Genomic DNA, 22,747 nt, shown 5'->3' on the forward strand with positions numbered 1-22,747 from the left:
TTAGAAATGACTTAGCAGCTGTTCTGTTTGAACTCACCAGGACCCAGCGTACTCATTAATTTCCTCCATGATGACTTTATTTGGTTATTATCGCGTAGAAGTCATTTTGACAATTGAACGACATGGAAGAAGAAGAAGAAGAGGAGGAGGAGGAGGAGGAGGAGGAGGAGGAGGGAGAGGAAACAATAAACTATCTAGCAAGACTTCCCAGAAAGATCTTTCCAGTCAAAAGGAGAGTTCCCTCATCAACTGGAGCAGCTAGTGAGGCAGGGTGGGGTGGCAGCTCTTACTATGTAATTGCGACTCACCACTAGAAAAAGTCACATTTCAGCTCCAGCCCTATACACCTTTACCTTGGGGAAGCTGGAAGGAGGAATACGGTAGGATTTACTCAAACAGCGCCCCCCCAAAAAACCTATACATGACAGGATTGCACTGTTAAGCATGTAAGGAAAACTTGACAATATAGGCAGCAACTACTGATATGCAATTACCGACATGTGGGTCCTTTTTTTCCCCCACATGGGTCCTTTTGACCTGGAAGAGAGCAGAATGGGGGTGGAACAGAATGGGTTGGAATGGGGCAGGGCATGCTTACACATGCGGGGGCCAGGAACAAAAACCCCACGCAAAATGGTCACTGCCTGCACAATGTCAAGAAGAGGTTCTATTATGTGGTGTGGCTTGATTTGCTTCCAGGCACAGTGAAATACCCACTTTTGTCACCGCTTCATATTTCAATCAAATAAACATGTATTAATTTTATAGAGTGTTGTTGTATCTCTGAACTTATCCTTGTTTCTCTTCATGTGCACCTGTCCTCCTTAGCAGCCAACTGCCTACATGTTATATAGCTTCCCTTTATCTAATCCACCAACAAACTGATCCTGCTTATTAGGCCAATATCCCACTTTGTTCTTCCAAAAGAGAAGCCAAAGTCCCTGCTTAATAGCACTGCTCATTCCCCTGCCCTCCACCATGTTGTTTTAAGTGGCCTATGGTGGATGGGTGGGTGGGTGTTCACAGTGTTTTGACTGCTGCCCAAACCAATTAATGTGGACTTCTGCTTGATAGCCTCAACTTCAGCAACCAACTGAAAAGAGTACAACTATTCTGTGGTAACTCTTCATCATGTTTAGCTTACTGCTATTATAAAACTATTAAAGAAATAGTGTGTGGTAATTAACATTTAATTATTTACTCCTTTGTAGCAATCATTAGTATTTAGAAGTAGCTAACTATGCAGCACCGAGAAAAACCATGATCATTAATACTCTTCTAATTATTTCTTTGTTCAATAATGTACTCACTTATTACTGCTTCCGTAGATCTCTCATCAAATCATTGTCCTGTAGCTGGCCCCTCCTGCCTAAACTTTTTACCGTATTTAGGTCTGCACCTAAAAAAGAGCCATTTATTACCATAAACAAAGGAGTAAGGAAGCTTTTTCAGGCTGAGGGCCACACTTGATAACCTTCTGAGAGTCATATTCTAGAGGCAAAAATGGACAAAGCAAGGGATGTAAATTTTACCATTGTACTGTAGACTTATTTGTATGCATACTCTTCCCTGCCTTCCAACCATGGAAGTGAGAGGTATTATCAGTCCTTGTATTTGAGGTTCCACACCTTTGCCACAAAGTCTATGACCAAATATAGTTGGTTATTTCTCCCATTGTCACTGGCACTAGGACATGTGGAGTCATATAAGATTCAAATGCCTTGCATATAGTTCAGCAGCATCTGGAAGGCTGCAAGCTTCCTGTCGCTAGCCTAGTAAACGATCTCCTCACCCAGTTTTCCCATTTAACTCATGAACTAGATGGTTTTAACCTACACCGAAGTGTTATTCATATTTCGTCTGTCTTAAAGCTAATGTTACAACATGAAAGCAGAACACTTAGCAGCATTATAAGCTTGACTCTTCGCAAGCTAATTGCTTTGCGTCTCTCTGGGTAGATCTCGGTGACAAGCAAAGGGCAATCGCTCATGCCATTTGCATTTAGCATGGTGTTAGGAAGATGGTGGCAAAATAGATTCAAGATCACACAGATGGCAGCACATGGGGCCCTGGAAATGAGCCATCATCTGAATGAGGCAAAGTTGAGTGAGGAAGGACCTGCAGCCATATAACTGCATAGGAACACAGGAAGCTGCCTTATATCGAGTTCCATCTAGTTCAATACAGCCTAGCAGTGCTATTGACTGGCAATGGTTCTCCAAGATTTCACAGCCCTGCCTGGAGAAAGAAACGGTGGGGACTAGACCTAGGATCTTCTGCATACAATGCATATGTTCAACCATTGAGCTGCAGATCATGCCTAAATGTCACAATCCATCTTTGTACATCAGTGCATGACTGTACAGGGTAACCTGGTGGAGGACTACAGGGCACTATTCTGCATGTAGCTGACTGAAAGCAAGGGGGGAGAGGATTGTGCTTGCATTTGTTTGTTTGTTTTTAAGAATCATTTGTAATGTAGATGTTCCAAGTCTAATGAAAATACTCTTTCATTCTTTCACTACTAGAAAGTATATTGATTTAATAAAAACCACAGACATGTAACTTCAATATCGTCATCTCACTTTACATATAAAATTACCTGACTATTTATTTTTAACATATGGTAAGCGCATCACACACACACAACACATGGACTGTAAGAAACAAAGGGCTTTGCACACCCCTTTTGTCAGAGTTCTCTGTCTGTCTGTCTGTCTGTCTGTCTGTCTCTCCCCCTCCCTCCCTCCCTCCCTCCCTCTTTCTCCTGCTGCCCCTAAGTTAATTTCTTTTCAGCATACAATGCCTCATTTCAAAGAAGAATTAACTTGGTCATGAGAAATAGATAATGATGAAAAATGCTAAGACAGAAGTTGAGATGGTCCCTTCAGCTCTCTGAATATAATGAACTATGAATGAGGTGTAAAATTAATTACTATTAATGGTAAGGCATGATGTGAATCTTATCAGTAACTATTCAGCTCAGTTTTAGAGCACCTCAGCCTTTTACGAGAGGTTTTGCAAACAATACTATTTGAAGTCTTTTTAGAAATGGTTGTATGTATGATCCAATGAGTGCTAACTATTCACTGGCCTTTTATTGTGTAAGTATAACATCAATTCAACCTGTTTTTTTAAAAAATTCACACTGATATCCTAACCTTATTTGCACTGGCTGGTGGAGAATAACGATTGCACTGGTAGAACCTAAAGATACATAATGTTGAGGATGCCAACAATGCATTATGGAAGTACTATCATCATGATTATATTGGTTTAACTCTACCAGTGCAGTGTAAAAAAAGAGAAAGGCTGTTGGGCTTATGGTGGGGAAGGACTGCAACTTAGCTGGAATTCTTTGCTCACATCTTGTCTCACTCCCTGATGAAGTTGTAATATTATGATGGCAGAAAAGTTGATATAACTTAAAATACTCTCATAGCATTCAATGGGCAGCCGAAAATCATTGCCGTACCACTTCTGCAGAATCCTATCATCCACCCAACAATTGTGAAGGGGAAAAGATTCTGATTAAGCCAACAAACATAAACCCTGCTGGATCAGACCAGAAGTCTATCTATTCCTGCATCCAATTATCCACAGTGACTGATTCTCCACAATCATGGGTAGAACGATGGAGTCAGATCTGGTTGGCTTCCTGACACTGTGTTGATCTCCAACATGACAGCAGGAACTGTTTTATGAACAGCTCTGAATTAGCTTTTGGACATCACGCAGTCTGAAGGGAGGCACTTCTGCGTCATTATGTTTTCTCCATGGGGACAGGACTCTCTGACTTTTGTGTGGGTGGAATATAAAAGAGTTGCATCCATTGTCCACACACTTTTGTCTCTAGCCCTGCCTACCACTGGCATGCGGCTCATGCAACTTCCTAAAACAGGATGTGTGGCCCTTTGGATGAAAAAGTCCCCATCTGCCCCCTGCCATACCCATTTACTAGGGAGTAAGCTCCACTGAACTGGGTGAGACTTTCTTCTTAATAGATATGTATAGGATTGTGCTGTTAGTTGCTGTAGGGTTTGGGTTATGAAGGATGGCTGTAGCTTGGCTAAATGTTTATACTAGTTTCAAAACAGTTCATTGGTTTCAATATTTCCACTGTCAACCTCAGTAAGCTATCATTCTAACCTAAAAGTTTGTGTTTCTGTGTGTTTATTTAAAGAAATGTGGTACATGGCTATATAAGCTACCCTATAACTGCAGACTTCCTAATTATGTGATACTGAACAGGACTGGACCTGTAAGGGTGTTGTCTCAAAATACTTTATTTTTCACAGAATTTTTGTCTTCATAAGCCTGTAACCTACTTGAGGTCTGATCACAGAACCTAAACATTAATACTGGTAATTTTGCCTGGTGAAACTGAATTTAGATCTAATTATAGATCAGGAACCAGAGTCAGAATATTTATTTCCAGCTATTACTTTCTAATACTAAATTTACCTGCTTGCTAATGAGCTGATTTAGCAGTAATATGCAAATATTTCATTTCATGAATGTGGATGGGGACACATGAGACTGGGACATATTTTATGTACACAAACAAGAACTGTGAGGAATATGTATTTGGAAGCCTGTGTAATCTTGAACTTCGGGACCTACAGTAATGTTTCAAATAGGATTTCCCATATCATGGGTGTTGGCAGAGATCTCCAATGTCCAGTGTCATTCTGCTACTTTGTCAGATTTTAGAAACTTCTGGGCCAAATTAATTCCTGTACACAAAATACAGAGACTTTACTTCCAAACAAAAGCCTGTCCCATTTGTTTCTAAAATTAGGTGTTACCATTTGCTTAACAACCACGGAATGCCATGCATCGTGTACTACCTGAGGTCTTACAGGTCTATAATATTCAGTGGCCATTGGCCCTGCTAGCTGGGCCTGATGAAAGTTAGGATTCCAGCTACTAGGCTCTCAACACCACATTGAATTCCCACAAAGAATTCTGAAAACTGTGTCTGGGAATTGTAGCTCTGTGAGGGGTAAAATGCAGTTCTGTGGATTCTTAGGAGAAGTAATGTGCTTTAAGCATGCAGCATGAACAGATCCTAAATCTGGAAGGCCCATCCCACTGAGTAATATTTTGTGACCTTGATATAAGATTTAGTATTTCAGTCCTGATAACTTCTTAAGTCATCAACATCCACTCCTTTGTCCTGTCCCTTAGGTATGAATATATATGTTTGTCAGTCTAATCTGAATGTTGGAACACCTCATTAAGCAATTTCTTGGTTAGGGTACTTAAGCAGTATGCCCATCTTGCGTTAGTATCTGCATTGGTCTCTGCGTGTAATGATTTAATCAGGGTGCTTTTTCTAAACAATAACCCTAACAATTAATACTGGTATCCTAAAATTCTGATAGCTGTTAGCTGATGTTAAGACCTATAACATTCACCACAATGGTTATCCATGTTAACTTTCTTGTTTGTGATTACACCATTTTCATTATGTTTAAGAGTCTTTCTACAGACACATAGCATATGGTATAGGCAGAGGAGATGAGCCACTGATGTAGAGAACATTTAAAAAAAACAACATGTTAAATTGCAATTACACTGTTGTGTTGGTAGCACAGATAAGCGTATTCAACTGCATGCAGTATTAACACTACTTGGTAAAATGAATTGGTAGAAAGGACACTGCAGTGGTCCCCCACCCCCATGATGTCATATTGCATAAGACATTTGAAATAAACTTTTCACATTATCTAGAGCATGGCAGACACGACACAGAATCACTTAGGCAAATCCTGGAGAGGTTTTTATTCACTGGGAGAACATTCTGCCCATATCCACCATCAGATTGGAAACTGCAGATGGTAAATCACATATTGCAATGAGCTTTGGCAAAGCTTTAGGAATTTCTTGCTGGCATCATCCATGCATCTCTCAGGAATGATAATTAAAAATTAAAAGTATCTGTCCAGAAATACCATAATGCTAGCATGTAGCATAGACCGGTGCACTTGGAGAAATTCAGTGTGAAAAATCAGGCTACTGTGACTAAAAAAGAAAGCAAGCTAGTATACAAAACTAACAGTTGGAAGCTACATTTCCCTTGTATCCCTAGGCAACTATAAATTGTGGCAGAAAGTAATTTTACCTCTCTTCCTCATGTTGCCATCCATGGAATCGGGAAAAGTAAGTTTGGATTAACCACTTTTTTGCTGTATCACAATCAAGTTCTTCTTCTTCTTCTTCTTCTTCTTCTTCTTCTTCTTCTTCAAAGCTTTGCTGAGCGTTTTGAATATTAACCCACCCCCTTTCACAAGTGTAGTAGTAACTATGGCTCCTGGAGAACCCTCAAGAGACACATTGGGTCACTCTTTCCATTGGTGGAAAAAGAGCTTTTAACCTCAGAAAGGGGTGCCCTGTGCCACACCAAAATTTGGCAACCCTGCCTCTCACATTCCATTTTAAATTATAGTTGTGGTGCCCCTGAGGCTCTGCACCAAGATTCCTCTTTCCTGAAAATTTCTGTGGCCCTTGTCTTATCCGTGTTGGAGCACCAATGTTGGTAGGGCTGAAAAGGGAGGGGGGATTCCATGGGTGGGTTGGAAGGACTGGTTGTGAGTAATTTAATGCCTTCCCAATCCCTTGACTTGCCCCCAAACCAGGGGTTAACTTATCCCAAGACCTGGAAATGGTGTAGCTTGGTCCTTTTTATTTCCAACAGGATAGAAATAGTTAAGGAAACAAACCTGGGGAAAGAGAGATTAGTGCAATAATGCCCCTCCATTCTCACATGCAAGATCCTGGCACGGCACTGGGTGAAGTCAACCTCCTCTCTTGATGTCAGTGTCCTTTGTAGATGGAAGGCAAAGAAAGGCCTCCTTGGACTGCAGTGGCAGTGAGAATTATACTGTGCTGAGAGCGCTGGACAGGGGAATGTCTTCTGGGAATCTCCCTCCACATGAGCAACTGCCCATGGAGCAATGGCTTCTGCTCACAGTAGTTTTAGAACTTGGACCCAGGTTTTTCAAACTTGATCATGATAAGAAATTCATTATATTTACAACTAGAAAAGATATAAACCCAACTCCAAAAAGCAGAGTTACCTTGGTTAATTTGTTTACTATATTTACTAGGGAATAAGGAACAGTCAAATCTGAGTCACTGAGTCACTGTTATTTTTAAAAGCTGATAGAATGCAATAGCCACCAGGTCCCCTTGCAAGTGGTGAGTTGCATGAAAAAAATTGCAGAGCACAATGATATAGTTTAGGGGAATTGTGTGGGTCTTACAGATTACCTTTTCTCTCTCTCTCTCTCTCTCTCTCTCTCTCTCAATGTTTATATATTTGTATTTCCTTTTCTCTCTCTCATGTTTACATATTTGCTTATGATTTCTCTTTCTTTCTTTCTTTCTTTCTTTCTTTCTTTCGCAAGACAACTTAGGGGACAGGAGTTCAAAATGTTGCACTTGTACTAAATATGCAATGAATAATTTAATGCACTTTGTCTCCAGTAGCAGCAAGAATAACACGAGGCTGCTCTTTTGAAGTACCTGCTAGCTGGTGGCTGGTTTCTGTGACCCTGACTTCCCCTCCGAGTACATTTGCTTGCAAATGATACTTGGCAAAAAGGAAAGCTGCAGAATCAAACCATCATGGAGTTAGCTCACTCTCCTCGAGGTGGAATTTAACTATGGAATATGCCATTCCATAGTTGGTGGAATGGGAAAGTCATGCTTGTGCATAAAGTTCCTTCTTTTAAGGCTAGCAGTGTTCGAATCCCCGCTTCTGTTTTTTCAATACATGGATTCTAGTCAAGTGCCCTTCAGTATGAAGGTGTTCTATAGAGAGCCATGCCACACTAGATCAGCATGCTGAGCACATGCAAAGGAAGGAAGGACTTCCATATTATTAATAGTTGAACGGCAGGATTTTGAGCAGATGACCTACACTTTGGCATCAGTTTAAAACTGTGTTTCTAAAATTAGCAACCTCTCATCTTCTTGTTAAAGTGTAATTCATCGCCTCTGAGACAGCAGCTGAAGAGATGTCGTATAAGTCCCGTCCCCCCGTCCCCAGTATCATTTCATGTGTTGGCAGACCATCAGGTCCAATGACTAGGTGCAATTTTAACTTTCTGAAGTGATCCAGAAAATAGAAGCAAGATAGTGTGCTTGGATAGGTGGTCAATGAAGGAAATACAATGAGCTGTAATATATTTCAGAGGTATCATTTACAATCATGTCTATTGTATTCAACAGATAAAAGTATCTCTCCTCCCAATGTTGCACCATCCCAAGAGAGACCTGACTCACTGCTGGTGGTACTGTAGCCTCTGATTTAGATGCCATGAGATTTAAGGGAAAAGGTAGACCACCTAAAGTGTGTCCCTCATCAGCCTGGAAAGCAATGAGAAACGGGGTGCCACGGAATACTGTCCTGATGCTGCTGCTTGTAAACATCTTTATAAATGACTTGGATGGCCATGTATCAGGGATGCTGTAGTAGCAGGTGATCTTTGGGGTTTCTTCCAGCTCTCTGATTCTGTGATCCATGGCCTCTCATGTGATATCAGGACTTTTCATCATACCTATGAGTATTTATAAAGGGGTCATGGTATATAACAAAAATAATCATATTTGTCAGGTGCATTGTGTGAGAATGTCAAGTTTCCCTACCTATCAAGATTTGTCACTGCATTCTCCTGTGATGTACCAATAGTAAAATTTGATGATATATGGATTTTTCAGGACACTGCCATAATTTGCATAATTTGCAATTTACCAGATTGTCCTACCTTAATGACAATGTCCTCTGGCTAAGAGATTAATAAAAGCTAAACCTGACATTGCATTGTGGCGGTTCCCTCACTGCAAGAAGTGAAGTTATGAGGAACAAGGCAGAGGACCTTCTCGGTAGTGGCCATCAGATGTCAAAGAGATAAACAACTATACAGCTTTTAGAAGACGTCTGAAGGCAGCCCTGTATGCGGAAGTTTTTAATGGTTGGTGTTTTATTATGCTTTTATATTTGTTGGAAGCCACCCAGTGTCTGGGGAAACCCTGTCAGATGGGTGGAGTACAAATAATAAAATTATTATTATTAATTTTGGAGTTAGCTTGGGTGCAGTATAGCAGCTAAGAGTGTGAGCAATGAGACATAAGCCCCATGAAGTGCAATGAAAACACATGAAAGGCCACACTAAGTACAAGAGTATCTGCTTTGCACGTAGAAGATCCCAGGTTTTTTTAAAAAAATAATTTTTATTGAATTTTTGAATTATAACAACAAATCTTCCACAAATCTTAATTGAACAATTTATATATCCATTTCTCCCCTCCCCCCTCTTTGGTTTCCTCCGTATTTCCGTATTAATTTATTAAACAAATTCTATACCCTGCTGGTTTTACCTCTTATATAGTTGTGAAAGTTTAGTTAAAACCTGCCAATGGGTCCAAATCTTTATACTGTCTTTTTATATAGTTTATAAATGGTTCCCACTCCTTTTTGAAATCGATGTTGTCTTTCTCGTGTATCCTGTCAGCTTAGCCAATTCTGCGTAGTCCATAAGCTTAACTTGCCATTCTTCCTTTGTTGGCGTTTTCTCTATTTTCCATACTTGTGCTAATAAAATGCTTGCTGCTGTTGTTGCATACATAAACAATCTCCAGTTTCCCTCTCTTATATCATAAAAAGATCCCAGGTTCAATCCCAAGCATTTCAGACCCCCTTCAGTGTAAACAATGCTGAACTAGATGGACCAACATATAGGAAGTTTCCTATGTTCCATGTGAGCAATGGGTCTGGGGATGAGCATACAATACCAGCTTTGTGCTTCCTTCATCATGCTCCTTATCTTCAACTTGTGGAGGAGGGCGACTGTGTGAAGCAGAGAGTCTTCTGAATCCTTAGAGGCTCTGGGGAAGCTGGGATCCTCCAGATGTGGTTGGACTCTCAGTGGCCTCAGCCAGCATCATCAATGGGCAGGGATGAGGGGACTTGCAGCCCAGCAACATCTAGTGGGTGACAGGTTCCTCATCCCGCCTTGTTGATTTCACCTGCATAGGCTAGAAATCTTAAACTTTGCCTCAGCCACTGTTCTATTTTAGTAGCCTGGATTTATGGGGATAATAACAACTTTCATAACTTGCAAGCTGTACCATACTGAGTCAGACCAATTGTCCACCAGCTCAGGGTAGTCTACCCTGACTGGCAATGGATGCCAGGATCTCAAAAAACGTCCCCCCCCCATCTTACCCAGAGATTGAATCTGCAGCTTTTTGCATGCAAAGCACGTGCTCCACTACTGAGCTATGGCCCTTCCCCATGTGTTGGGAGATGATATTATGCCAATCATAAAACACTGAAAGGTCATTTTTATAATCAAGAGCATGTGAATGGAGGGGATTTCCCAGTTGATATATTAAGAACACTCTCTTCAATCTTGAAATTGTTTGGCCTGGTTTATAAAGTCCCTACATCATGCTTACAAGAATATCTGATAGCTCTGTGGCTTTTCTGAGTTTTAAGACAAAGTATAGACCCTATACTTTCAGCACTGAGGTTCTCTTAGAACTTATTAAAGGCTTTACTCATGAAACAATGGCATTGATTACTAATAAAAGACCACAGATTTATAGGATTTAGCCTTAATACATGAATAAAAGAATTTTCCCTGGTTGCTCAGCTGTAAAATACTCCATAGTTTTGAATTACACACAGCTGCATTGTGAACTCAAACTCTGAAGAGAGCTCGTAAGGGTGTTTCTGAAATCAATGGCAACATGGCTGTCCACGCTGTATGTCAATATTGATTTGGTCTTCACATGGTTATCTTTCTGATTGACAGAATAAATGGTTTTTACCTATAAGGTATATGAAAGTACCATTTATGCCTGAACATGTGAAACTTCCCCTTTGCTTCTGCAGCAACCAGTATACCCTCTTCCTGCAATATATGCAGATTTCCGTGCGATAGATTCCATCTCCATAGAATAGTATGAATCACTGTAATAGATATAAATTTTAAAAGTTTATTTTTGAAACGCTGACTGGGTGTGGAAGCTCATGGCTGAGTACCTAATGGCTTAGCCACGGGTTTCCCAACCAAAAGTAAATCTGTCAAGAGTATAGGTTCCTTTTCTCCTGGCTGACTTGAATGTTTGGAGAGAAAAACCTGCCACTCTTTTTATTGCCTCTAACCCCTGTATGAAATCATCCATTGCTTTATAGTTCAGATCAATTCAAACAATTTAAGGCATGGGAAGGGGGAGGGCATTTGCAGAATTGGAGCTATTTACACCATTGTAAAAAGGTAAAGATACCCCTGCCCGTACGGGCCAGTCTTGACATATTCTGGGGTTGTGCGCCCATCTCACTTAAGAGGCCAGGGGCCAGCGCTGTCCGGAGACACTTCCGGGTCACGTGGACAGCGTGACAAAGCTGCATCTGGCGAGCCAGCGCAGCACACGGAAACGCCGTTTACCTTCCCGCCAGTAAGCGGTCCCTATTTATCTACTTGCACCTGGGAGTGCTTTCAAACTGCTAGGTTGGCAGGCGCTGGGACCGAGCAACGGGAGCGCACCCCGCCGCGGGGATTTGAACCGCCGACCTTTCGATCGGCAAGCCCTAGGCGCTGAGGCTTTTACCCACAGCGCCACCCACGTCCTTACACCATTGTACTGTACTGCAAAGAGGGACGCGGGTGGTGCTGTGGGTTAAACCACAGAGCCTAGGGCTTGCTGATTGGAAGGTCGGCGGTTCGAATCTCCGCGACGGGGTGAGCTGCCGTTGCTCGTTCCCTGCTCCTGCCAACCTAGCAGTTCAAAAGCACGTCAAAGTGCAAGTAGATAGATAGCTAACGCTCATGCGGGAAGGTAAACAGCCTTTCCGTGCGCTGCTCTGGTTTGCCAGAAGCGGCTTAGTCATGCTGGTCACATGACCTGGAAGCTGTACGCCGGCTCCCTTGGCCAATAAAGCGAGATGAGCGCCGCAACCCCAGAGTTGGCCACGACTGGACCTAATGGTCAGGGGTCCCTTTACCTTTACTTACTGTACTGCAAATTACAAGAAGAAGAAGAAGAAGGGTTTGGATTTGATATCCCGCCTTTCACTCCCCTTCAGGAGTCTCAAAGCGGCTAACATTCTCCTTTCCCTTCCTCCCCCACAACAAACACTCTGTGAGGTGAGCGAGGCTGAGAGACTTCAGAGAAGTGTGACTGGCCAAAGGTCACCCAGCAGCTGCATGTGGAGGAGTGGAGACGCGAACTCGGTTCCCCCGATTACGAGACTACCGTTCTTAACCACCACTACACCACACTGGCTCTCACAAATGAACAACTTATGTGTAAATTGGATAACATCCTTTGTACATGGCAACAAAAATATTAAATTCAGCACTTTTTGTCAATCCTTGCAGCAAGCTACTAGGTTGCTGATGTTATTTGAATAAATTTTTTAAATCTACATTAATTTACAGACGAAGGTGTCTTATCTGGTCTGGACTGTATAAACTATTGCTGGCTGACTCTGCTGGTATACTTGTCAGGCATGGGAAATATATCGGTAAGGGGGAGGGAGGAAAAAATGGACAAAGCATAGGAGAAAGCTTCATTCTACCCAAAGATTTAAAGACAATTCATTTAAATTGATTCTTAGATGGTATCTGACTTCTCATACACTGAGAAGGATAGCTCAACAATACCTGCCAAAACTGTACATTTAGCATATTTGAGGTGTTTTGGAAGGCAGCTATTTATGAGCGCCAATTGATTATGGGGCAGCTGTTGATACCAGGTCCACTTACTGCAATGCTGTCCATTTCTGATGATGGAGACAAAAAGATACTTTATAAGAGTTTGTTGGTATCTTTTTTTAAATTGCTGACTCTATGGTGGTATCCTAAAATTGGAAATTAGTAACAGCTAATTTAAAGGAGTGGCGGCATTCTCAAATCTGGGTGGTGACCCTTATGGAAAAACTTATACTTCGGTCAAGGAAATGGAAGAATCCAATTATTTTTTTAAAAAAAATATTATGTGAAATGGTTTTATTAATTATGTCCAGGCCAAAGAGCATGGTTGGATTTCTTAATCAACTCATGTTGCTTTATGGAGTGATATTATAGGCCGACAGTTAAAATAGTATTGATATGCTTGGCTCATTGATTACTTCTATAATGGTTCTCTGACTGCATCATTTGTGCTTATTTATTGGTGCGCTATGGATTGTGGGAGATTTTCTGTTGTCTACTTGTTTTGCTCTGACTTTTTATTGTTTCTTTGCCTGTTTTTCTTTGGTATGAAAAGTCTTAATAGGCTGTTCTTAAGTGTGTGGTGGGTGGGAATAAAGAATAGGTCCCATTGGGAAATACTGATGCATGCTCATAAAATGTCCTTTCAACTACGAATCTTACAGCTACAGATGGAAAGCATATCTGTAACAAGTATGCACTCTGCCCCAGCTTCTGCCAACCTAACAGTTCGAAAGCATACCAGTGCAAGTAGATAAATAGGTACCACTGTGGCGGGAAGGTAAACACCATTTCTGTGCACTCTGGCACTCTTCATGGTGTCCCGTTGCACCAGAAGCGGTTTAGTCATGCTGGTCACATGACCTGGAAATCTGTCTGTGGACCAACGCCGGCTCCCTCAGCCTGAAGGGAGATGAGCGCCACAACCCCATAAGTCACCAACCCCATAGTCACCTTTGACTGGACTTAACCGGCACAGCGCATTACCTGAAATTGACATAACGTTCAATAACATTTTCCATGGAATGTTCCATCGCATTGGGAGATAGGTATGTATAATATAATATGAAGTTTGGGGCCAGGCTACATCTTACTTGGGCACTATCTGTAATGCCCTTTAACATTTCTTTAAACAAAACACAGCCATGGAAGGCTGCAGTCAGGTGCAGTGGAGGGGTATGTGTATGTTTAACTCTTTATCCATTTGCTGTTTCTTTTAAAAAACAAACTCTCCCACAACACCTCCTTTTCCCTCTGCAGGTGAAAGGATGCAGAATCTGGCCTCTCCCCTGCCACCCATGAAGTGACTAGCACATTTTGAGAGCAAAAACAGCCAGCAGGGAAAGAACTACAAAGTCTTTCCCCTATCAGCTCCCTCTACATCCTTTGATTCTGAATGCAGTGGATGCTTATTATAAAAAGAAAAGTAGGGGGAAAGGATGTTATACAGCGCTTGGGCTGTTAAGAGGTGGAAGGACTTGGGTGAGGATGCATTCTTGACATTCCCCAGAGCTTACACATCTATCTGGCTCTTTCTCTCTCTCTCTTCCTGATGAAAACATTGATAATCTTTCCCTGTGCTTCTAGGACACAAAAGAGGCAGTGTGATATCTGTATTAAAATCTTGAAAATTGCAGCATCCTTATTATTACTGTCAGTGAAGACTGCCTGACAAAAGTCAGCTCTCAAAGGTATAGGGGACAGATGATCCAAGAAACTAGACACTACTAAAAAGCAGCATTCATACAAGGACTAAAAGATGTCCAGCTTGTAACTTGCCACTTATCTCCTTGCCTGGGGCAAGTAGCAATTGTCCCCAAGTGAGTACTTGAGTAGAAAACTATGCTATCCTTCAGAAGCTGAATTGTACTGAGCTGAGGAAGCACATGTGTAGGAGAAGCGAGGAGCAAGTTGGGATTGACATGCTAAAAAGATTTCTGTGTTGCTCATTGACACATGCTCCGTTGCTGGTCATGTACTGCAACTGGGCCACCAGAAAAAAATGTAGAACATTGAACCACAAGAGCAAAAAAAGTGTGTGGGAGATCTTGCAGACATATGTTGCAGTTCTCCAGGCAACTGAAATTTTGATTAACACAAATTAGGTAAGCTTCCTAACCCTGAAATAACATCACAGCTTTGTTGCAGTGTCTATTTAATGGTATATACTCATTTGAAGTAACTAGCTGCTTCCTATAAAAGAAAGGAAAAACCAACTATCCATTCAGAATCTAAAATTTATTACCACCAAGCCATTATCTAGAGCAGCAAACCAAGGGCACATTGCCTTATCCTTCATACTATCTCCCATGCAGCCCATGGGTTGTCCACCTGTGCTCTACGGTACAGTCTTATTTCTCTGCAAAAATATAAATGCTGCAGCGCAATCCTCACAGAAGTGTGTGGCATAAGCATTTCTCCTGCTTTCTCTTCCCCCTGAACACAGAGTTGGCAGTGTAATTATCTGACTATAGTGATTTCCTGTTTGGAAGTGGGGAAGAAGACTAGATTCAGGGTCCTCCTCCCCAAGACAGGTGATTACTGTTATTACATTTGACAGCACCAATCATAACCTTGTGCACAGGACCTGATCCAAAAAGCTAACATAGGTGTAACCTTCTCCTTTGCAAATACAGAAGTAGAGTTCTTACAGGTAAAAAAAAAGTATCAAAGTAAGTAGAAGAGAAGGAAAGACAGATTCCATCTCAAATATGATGCATGAAATATAAGTAATGGGAAGATTAAAAGTAAGCATCTGGAATATGCAAGGAATTAATTATCTGCTTAAAAAGAGACCAGAATATCTAATATAGTTCTTTTACAAGGAACAACTCCCTTGAAGCAGAGCATATAACAGGCTGAAATGTGGTTCTCTCCTTCCATATTTCTACCAGCTACAATTTTAATCACCAAGAAACTCAATTTCCATCTAGGTGAAATAAAAATTGGATAAGGCAAAAAGGTGTGCCATGCTGCGAGTGCTGACAGATTCACAAGCTTTCACTGTAAGTAATATCCTTCTTTAGCAAGCTATTCTCAGCACTGCACCATCAAATATAATACTAAAAACAACAAAGAACCTTAACGACCAAAACTAAAGCTGGCATAAGGTTTCAGGGCCGGAGGCCACTTCATCATTTGCATGGAGTGGTCAACGAAGTGGAAGAAATATATGTGAGAATATAAAGAGAAGTGTAAAAAAAAAAGTTTTTATCAAGAGAAGTCAAGAGGTCAGGCATGAAAGCAGTTCCTCTGGCACAGCACTATGCAGAACAGCAATTATTACACTACCAAATCAAATGAACACAACATTCCATCTCTGAAACTTGATGTCTCAACAAGGCCCTGGGAGTGACCAGTTCATTACAGAAAGCAGTGTTTGCTTAAGCTATTGATCAAGTGATAACTATTAGCCACTAGCGGCTGCTAATCAGAACTGGGTCACACCAGTGCCAATTGGTTGCAGCTAAAGGATCACTTTGAGCCCTACATCTCCAGGGGGTCCAAGCCCTCAGCCATATTCCTGTTGCTCATCTACAAATTGCTGCTGCTGATTTATAAATTTGTCTCCCCTGTTTACCCCAAGACAGCTGATAAGGATGCTGTGAACTGCTGGAGCTGTCTCAGGATGACAAAGGGAAAAGCACAAAAATGTGAAGCTTCTACTTCACACGCTGCAACCCCAAAGTACAGAATAACTGCAGGAACAGCCTTTCTCTCTCTCTCTGCTTCCACAGCAGGCAGTCTCTCCATCAAGCGAGGATTGGAAGTCTTGAATTAAAGGACACAGATAAAGTACAAGCTACCATGGAAGGCAGGGTGGGTGGGCGGGCAACGAAGTTCACCTGACAGCAGAAACAAACAACAGTAGAGTCCCATTGAATTAAGAAAAAGACTCTTTGCTCCTGGAGTGGGCATTATATGCTCACTTGCTCCATACTGCAAACAGGGATGGGCACAAGGTAGATTTGGATTTAGTACTTCTAGATCTCTGAATGCACTGAAATAAGAGCTGCAAAAAGGTTTCTGATTCTCAGTAGTTGAGTAACAAATATGCTTGCAAGTCCCCTCCAAAAGGTTCTACAAATTGTACATGCAAACTGGAGACAAGATGTTTGCCTTGACTATATCTAGGCCACATTCCCAATTGGTAGTATAGAGTAGGAAATTTCAGAGCACAGAGCTGGTTCAGAATCTAAGCTGGAGCCCTCCTTCCAATACACCAATACCAATACACTACTAAAATCACTGCACTCTCAGAACAAACACATTTTTCCACAGTATGCAACTAGTTTCTGTGATTCAGTGTCATGCTGGAGCAAAACAACATTTCTAAATGTAAACAAATTGTATTTATTTATTAGATCTATTCATTGCCCTTCACCATGATGTCCCAGAGCAGGTTACAAGTAAAAAAGACAAATTTAAAACAGATAAAAATCACTACAACTTTAACACATATAAAACCATTCCAAAATACGACAGAACAATACAAATTCATCAAAGCAGATGGGTCACAAAACATTTAAATTCCTTAACTGCCTGAGGCCAAGGTAAAGAGATTGGCAGAAGAAAGTAACCACACTGTCACAGCCATCACATATTGGCATATTCCCAAGTTTATTTAAACTTGTGTACTGATGTCCATGCAGTACAAGATGGGCCATCCAAGTCCAATCTTGTCCCCCTGACCCTGAACTATAATGAGTTAATATGCCTGTAGAAATAATTTTCACACAAGAAATTCTTGTAGGAGGAAGGCATCTGATTCTAAGCTCTCCTCTTTCCTTACTCCAACAAGAAAGAAGCTTTACCTACATAATGCTGTCAACCCCTGTATCTGTTCAGCAGAGAATTTTTTTTCATGTAGGAATGGGGATGTCATTTGTTCAGGGATCACTATATGTAGAGAGCTCTAGATGTGTGAAGATATCTAACCCAATATTTTCTTGAAGCTGGAGAGATGGGGTGGGGGAGGATGTGTGTGAAAGATAGAAGTTCTTGAATCATACACATGTTGCAACTTCTGAAAGTTTGAAATGAAGCCTTAGTACACCTATTTTACTTATATTTTCTGCAAGCTACTGGATTCAGTAAGTGATAGCCAACAATAGTCATACTCAGGGAAAACTCACCAATATCACCCAGTACAGCTGCAGGAACAAAATACTTGCTTAGGGTAATTTTTCAAAACTGGAATGATGAAGGAATGTCATGTAAGCCTTACATTTGGACAATCAAGGGACATTTCTAGAGAAATTCATTCATTTGCATCCTGAAAGAAGCTCTGAGTAACGTACACATCCCATTTTAGCCTCAAAACAATCCTGTGAAGTAGGTTGTCACCAAAGTGTGCGACTGGGCCAATCTTATTGTAACAGAACCAGTTTTGTTGCTGATTCGGGGATTTGAATCCAGGTCTCCACAGCCCAATTCTTTAACCACACTGCCAGTCCATGAGGCATGCAAAGTGATTTCTAATAATAGGTGTCCATCTGAATTTATATTTTCCTTTTCAATCGTATGCCAAAGGGTTCACAAATACATATGAACGAAGGAGCACAATTTCCCATGTTTCACAACTTAAGAAAATGCATACAGATGATTGCTTAGTTCATGCCATTATGAAATGTATTTTAAATGTAATTGGCACATATTTTCTGCCTAAGCATTTCCAGTACATGTCATCCAAGTTTACTTTAAAACCTGCAAGCACAGAGAATCTGCAATTATAGGCATCTTGCTCCAGTGCTGAATGCTTAACAACTCCCTCCTAACATTTAAACTTCCTGTAATTTAAACTGTTTCTGCCATGAAATAAGATATTTAACATTTTAATGTATTCATAACTGTACATATACTGGAAAAAACAAGTTAACACAGCAAAGTATTTTACCACAGAATTATATGTTACATAAAATGGAACTTTTATGAAAATTATTGACATTCAGGATGCAGAAGTTTTGCAACACTCATTGGTTAAGTAACTATTTTTCCAGAGTTAAGATGTTTGAGCTTGCAAAACACTATTATTTGCTTGCAATGCCTAAGTTAGGACACACAGAAGACTTTCTGGAATTGTGTAACTTGAAGTCAAAAACTTGGGTACAGGGAGAGAGAGAGAGACAGGAAGATTATTGAACATTTCTTCACTCTGTTTCAGGTCTATGGGGGGAAAGCACTTATTTTGCAAGATCTGCAATGGCTCTTTGATTTTTATTTTATTTTATTTAAAGCATTTTATGTCACTCTTTAACAACAAAAACAACAGCAGCTCCCAAAGTGAATACATAAAATCAATAAAACAACAAATGAGATGATTTCCTGTCCACAGGCTTACAGATTAAGAGAGACTGCACTACATTAGATTTTCCCTTCATTCTTGGCCCTCTGACAGACAAGCTGATTTAGAAGGGTTTCCCAGATTAGAATGTCTGAAAACCATAGCTCTCACCCAGGCTTGGGCAACCTGTGGTTCTTCAGATGTGGGACTATATTTCCCATCATCGCTGATGGAACCAAAGGTAGCTAGAGCTCCCCAACATCTGGAGGGCCACAGGTTCCTCATTCAAAACATCGGTTCTCCTCCTTCCTAGCAATATGAGGATTCTTGTCAAACTCTGTCAAGTTCATTTGCCACAAGTATGTCTTGCTTGACATCAGCCTGAAGCATATCTTAGAAACTTCTCCTGCCCTTCCACCAGTTGGGGAGCATTACTTTGTCAATTTATAAAGAATGGCCTGTACAAAGATTAAGTTGTAAAGTCAACAATTCAACTGTTTCACCAGTGTACTTGGAAGATTTGAACAAGGACGCCACACCTCCCTCCCAGAAGCATTAAGATCAGGCTGCCATCTTTTAGCTGCTCTATGCACTGTGCAAGGATAGGACAGCATGACCTTGGGAGAGGAGAAGAGATATGTCTTTACTGGGAAACAGCTGTTGAAAGTGACCAGGCACAGACAGTCCTTCCTGTTTCGTCACCTCATGTTTTCTATGCTACTTTATGTGAGCTCTCATTGCAGCTGCTACTTCTCTGGCACAGTTGGTGGGTGCTGAAGGCACCCGAGACGGCACTGGAGTTCTGCAGGCACCCTCCACCCCACCCCCAAAATGGGAGGAGCAGCAAGAACCCTCTGGCACCCCCCTCTTCTCTGGCAGAGAAAGACCCCTATTTCCACCAGTGATTAATACTTGCACTCAGCACACCAAATCTTAAACCAGGTGATGCCTAACTGTAGGCATGTTTATTATGAAAAATATTCCAACGAGTTCAATGAGATTTATGCCAAGTAAATGTGCCTAAGATTGCATCTTCTGCCTCTCTTCATTAGTCTGCTGCCTATCACCGGCATTGCTTATTCTCCTGGTCTGCTCCTGGGCGCTCACCTTTGCTCAGTACAAAGTACTGGATAACGGAGGCAAAACACCAATTCCTGGCGGATGTGAAGGGGGCCAAGTGAGGGCAGCGGCTTCAGAACGCACCACTGAGCTTGCTCCTGTTTCCCGAGCATGCTCAGTCGCAAGGACGCTGCAAACCCTGAAGCAGCCGCAGGTTTCGAGTCTCTTAGCAAGGCCGGAACTGCTTGTTCCCGGAGCCCTTCCCTTGCGCAGCTGGGTGACCCCCTTCCCCTCCCCAGCCTGGGCGGCACCCGGCCTAGCCCTATCCCGAAAAGGGGGTGGGTTGGTGGGAGAGAGGTCGGCGCTTGCCCTTCCAGCCCACCCCTCTTACCCAAATGTATATAGGGAGCTGAGAGGGCGCCGCTTCTCCTGACATCCTGGTGCAACTGAGGTCGGATCCTCCCGCTGCTGCTGCAAAGATGGCTTTGCTAAGCCCTCGCCCGTCCGACTTGCAGCGCTTGCTGGAGAAGGACCCCTACCTGACTCCCTTTGAGCAGGACTTCGAGCGCAGGTAACCGAGACCAGCTGGTGCACCTGAACGCGCTGCTTCGGGGCTCCTCTCACACCCGCCCATCTCCCCTCCGGGCCCATCCCTCAAAAAACCAAAAACAGCTGCTCCAGACACTAAAAAGCTGCACCGTCACGCTTATTTGCACCTCAGTCCTGCTTGCTTCCTCCGGAGTAAGTCCCTATCTGCGGAGCGGCACCGTGCATGCCTTGCTAAAGTCCCGGTAGCTTCTCTTGCCCGCTGGGCTCACTTGGCTTCACTACCTTCTCCTCCTCTACCTGCCGCCTTTGCAGCTGCCTGTGCATTTTCACTCCGGAGTCCAGGAGGGACTTACTCCCGAGTAAAGGCAGGGCTGCCGCAGCTTTGGTGCCCAGCCGCAATGAGGAAGGAAAGCGAGCCCGGCTAGGACAGCTGAGCGGCTGCAGCCCCTCCACTACCCGCCCCGCGCTCCTCTCTGTTGCAACATGAGCCCCTGCCTTTCACGTGCGCATCCCGGCGTCCGCGGTGCGTGTGCGTCGCGTGCTTCCTCGCTGGCGGGGAGCGGGCGAGCCTGATTGGCGAGCCTTCATCTCCACGGGAAGCGCCCGTGAAGCCACCCAGCTGCCCTCACTTGGGATTGGAAGTTGGCTCTTGCCCTTAGCTGGTGGAGAGGGAGGGACTTTCCCCCTTAACGCTGCAAGAGCTTCTATTGTCTGCCGACCGGGTAAAAGAGCCGTGAGCTTTTCACTATGTAAAAAAAGAATCAGCAACGAAAGGTGTGTGGAGAGTCCTCGGCTAAATAATCCGTGAGCAATGCCCAAGGCTGGGATCCTAAATACGTTTATAAAGGGACCAAGCCCCATTGAATACAGTGGGGCTTCTAAGTAAACATGCGTAGGACTGGGCTCTGAGAGGGAGAAATGAAAACTGTTGCTACTAACAATTTGCAGCCTGACATGTGTACTCAGATGCAAGCTCCCTTGAGTTTGCACCCTTTGACTGGGCTCCTAAGATTAGTTCACCTTCCCACCCTTCTATAATACCCCCCCCCCAAGAAACCAATAATTTAGGGGACAAGGGTTCTGTAGAAAGTGTGATCAGAAACTTTTATGAACTTACTTAATTTTTAACTTTTTATTTTCGATTTCTGTAGCAGTTGTTTGAGGCAGCCTTCAATATTTACAGCCAACAATTTTACACATAGGTATCTTAGACTGTGGGACTGTGAGTTGCTAAAACCCACCCAAGAGCAGTGGTCAGAATAGGATTTAAACATTGGTCTTCCACATTTGTGGCAAATTCTCTGTTCACTGAAGCATATTGCTTGCTGGAGCATGGAGTAGCAAAAGGGATCATAAACTGGGCAGTGGTCACTGCAGCCTGGTGTTGTGGATAGTGTTGGATTTGGAAGAGACAGAGCTTGGTTAAAATCCCTGCTCAGCCTTGAAGCTTTACAGGGTTGCCCTGAGTGAGTCAGTCATTCTGTCTCTGCTTAACCTACTTCACAAAGCTGTTGTAAGGTAAAAGTTGTCTCTCTCTCTCTCTGTGTGTGTGTGTGTGTGTGTGTGTGTGCCTGCTGCTCTAAAAAGTGATTGATAAATCTATATGTAAATGCCAGCGGCTAAGATTTTTGTCAGATGGGATAAAGTAATGGAGCCCACAGTGAGGTTATGCAGATTGAAAGGTTAGACAATAGTATGATTTATTCTGCATGAGTGGGGACATGGATAAGAACAGAATTGATTCCCAGTGTCAGAGAGCAGATTTAGACTTCACCTCAATAGTGTCCTTGAGGGCTCCTTTACTTTTCTCTGCATAAGTTGTGAAGGACAAGTGCTGCTATTTGAAATATTGGAGCGGGGATTTTTGGCTGCTGTCAGCTTTCCCACTGCACTGGGGACTGTTATGGCAGCCAAATATCCCCCTTCTAATATTACAAACATCAGCAGTGAAATCCGCTGCTGCTGCTACCCCCCCCCCCCAAATTGCAATACTTGTAGGGATTTCATAGTGGCTTCTAAGAGTATGCCTGGGTACAGTATGTTTGGTTTTTCCACATCATGGATTCCTCCAGTCCACTTGATTTGTTTCCAGAGAGATTATATGTGCCAAAGCAAGTGCTATCCCACC

At 42.4% G+C, this 22,747-nt stretch overlaps 1 protein-coding gene across 2 annotated transcripts in view; it reads left to right on the top strand.

Annotated features, from left to right (window-relative positions):
- The first annotated feature begins 20,246 nt into the window (after positions 1-20,246).
- The window catches only part of GBE1 (1,4-alpha-glucan branching enzyme 1), a 153,324-nt gene continuing 150,823 nt past the window's right edge, over positions 20,247-22,747 (top strand). The window contains exon 1 of one of the 2 annotated variants that reach the window (XM_053386463.1): positions 20,247-20,641. In XM_053386463.1, coding sequence (XP_053242438.1) covers positions 20,550-20,641 — 92 coding nt within the window. In that variant the 5' untranslated portion in view covers positions 20,247-20,549. The remainder of the gene's footprint in view (positions 20,642-22,747) is intronic. The other variant, XM_053386464.1, reaches the window with a different exon arrangement.

Source organism: Podarcis raffonei, chromosome 4, assembly GCF_027172205.1.
Source record: "Podarcis raffonei isolate rPodRaf1 chromosome 4, rPodRaf1.pri, whole genome shotgun sequence".
Lineage (NCBI taxonomy): Eukaryota > Metazoa > Chordata > Lepidosauria > Squamata > Lacertidae > Podarcis > Podarcis raffonei.